At 38.9% G+C, this 2,143-nt stretch overlaps 1 protein-coding gene across 1 annotated transcript in view; it reads right to left on the minus strand.

The window, feature by feature from the left end:
* Window positions 1-214: 214 nt before the first annotated feature.
* LOC132872131 (uncharacterized) overlaps window positions 215-2,143 on the minus strand; it is a 6,986-nt gene continuing 5,057 nt past the window's right edge. Inside the window, exons 3-4 of the mRNA XM_060906736.1 lie at window positions 2,059-2,143; window positions 215-1,950 (exon numbers count right to left, since the gene is read on the minus strand). The exon at window positions 2,059-2,143 is cut by the window's right edge and continues 28 nt beyond it. Coding sequence (XP_060762719.1) covers window positions 1,582-1,950; window positions 2,059-2,143 — 454 coding nt within the window. The 3' untranslated portion in view covers window positions 215-1,581. The remainder of the gene's footprint in view (window positions 1,951-2,058) is intronic.

Consider the following 2,143-nt stretch of genomic DNA (forward strand, 5'->3'; position numbering starts at 1 on the left):
ACTCTGCCCATCTGTCACGGAACCGTAAGTGTTCCTTGTTTGTCAGTGTTAGCATATTAAACATATATTAAAATGAATATTCCTGAATATCCCGATTCTTTTCAAATAAAATAGTCATTCAAGCTTTTAAAACTAGTGAAAGAAACAATTTTATTTTACACGTGTTATTAATCAAGCATATACACAGAGCAGTTCATAATAAATAATTTTAGTTCGTAAATTAAAACATTTTTAATACATATCAGATCAATGCATCCTTTGCTGTTGTTTATAAGCATTTAACCACACTAATAGAACAAAAAATAGGAATTATTTTAACAACAACAAATGCATTTACTTCATATCTGCTAACAGTTTTACATATTTTTTTAAGATATATGTCACCTCAAATAACCAGCAGGCTAAACTTAACTGGGTGGCATTTACAAATAAGAAAGAAAAGTTAGTATTGAAAGCATTTCTTTATCAAACCATCTCATAGTGTTTTATATCATCAGCATTATTATTAACACACATCACCAAATGTTATGATTAACATTTCCATTGAAATAGAATACAAGAGCTCAGCTATGCTTGCCATCCACAAGGTGCCCTGTGCTCCCCTACAAGCCTCTGTACAAGCCGACATTAAATTACAAACCCTTTGGGTCGACATGGCAACAACAGGCAGAAACACACCCTGGATGGGACCCCACTCCATTTCAGGACACCATTCACATATATTCACACCTCGTCGCAAATTAACTTAATTCTACTGCGTGGATTTCCTCTGGGTTCCTCGGGGAACCCAGAGGAAATCCACGTGAACGCCAGGAAACATACAAAATTCCACCCAAGCTCAGAATCAAATCAGGGATCTCTTGTTTATATATTTTTTTTCTGAGTTCTGAAAGAAATACATCTGGTTACTTTGCTAGGACCCAGTTGTTGTGATAAAGTAAGATAACTAGTGAGTGAAATCTATAAAATCTTTCTTGGGTAATCTGGAAAAAACAACTTAAAGTTCACCTATTAATTTGAATTAAAATGCAATGTTACAGCAGCAAGTAGGACTGTGGCCTGATTTGTCCTCCATCTGGCCCCCAATAAAAATGTTTGGACAGTGCTTTTGCTTGAATAGGGCAGCACAGTGGTGTAGTGTAGTGTCACCTCACAACAAGAAGGTTCTGGGTTTGAGCCCAGTGGCTGATGGGGGCCTTTCTGCCTGGAGTTTGCATGTTCTCCCCGTGTCTGCGTGGGTTTCCTCCGGGTGCTCCGGTTTCCCCCACAGTCCAAAGACATGCAGGTTAAGCTAATTGGTGGCTCTAAATTGACTGTAGGTGTGAATGTGAGTGTGAATGGTTGTTTGTCTATGTGTTAGCCCTGTGATGACCTGGCGACTTGTCTAGGTGTACCCTGCCTCTCGCCCATAGTCAGCTGGGATAGGCTCCAGCTTGCTCGCAACCCTGTACAGGATAAACGGTTACAGATAATGGATGAATTTGATTGAATGTATATGTTCTTAGACTGATTTGCTAAATATAATTTTTGCTTACTACAGATCCTGGATAAAAGGTGATATGTGATAATAGGTGACCAGAGCTACTTGGTATAGGCAAACTGATGGAAGACTGATGGTATTTTCCTGTCTTTCTTCATGTCTGAATCATCATCAGATGTGGAGTGATCCAAGTATGCTCCCGATGTCCAATCCTGGAGAAATTGGAGGTTCCACATAAATTGGACTGTTGGATTAAAGCTGACTGGAATCCTTTTATTAACCTGGGTGTTTAGATTGATTCTAAAACTAGGGTCTGGTGTGGTGCTGATGCTGATGACCGAGTTTTTAACAGAAAGATATTGGCTCGGTTCTGCCACTGAGTGCAGGCTTCCATACTCTTTATTCGTTTCCCATTTAAATAGCACCCTCTCAGGGATGTCTTTAAATGGCTCATCTCTTGGCCCCAATACCTGGAAAAGTGGGGAAAATTTGCATTATATTCAATTTATATACCATTTTAATCTATATAACTTTTTTTATAATACAATATGCATGTTTGTATAGGTGCATAGGGTTACCTCCACACATTGTGACTGCTGCTCCACTGAAGGATAATACAAACCACCATGGGACTTAAAGCAGAATGCTATGTGGACGATGTTT

Source organism: Neoarius graeffei, chromosome 24 (assembly GCF_027579695.1).
Source record: "Neoarius graeffei isolate fNeoGra1 chromosome 24, fNeoGra1.pri, whole genome shotgun sequence".
NCBI classification, from domain to species: domain Eukaryota; kingdom Metazoa; phylum Chordata; class Actinopteri; order Siluriformes; family Ariidae; genus Neoarius; species Neoarius graeffei.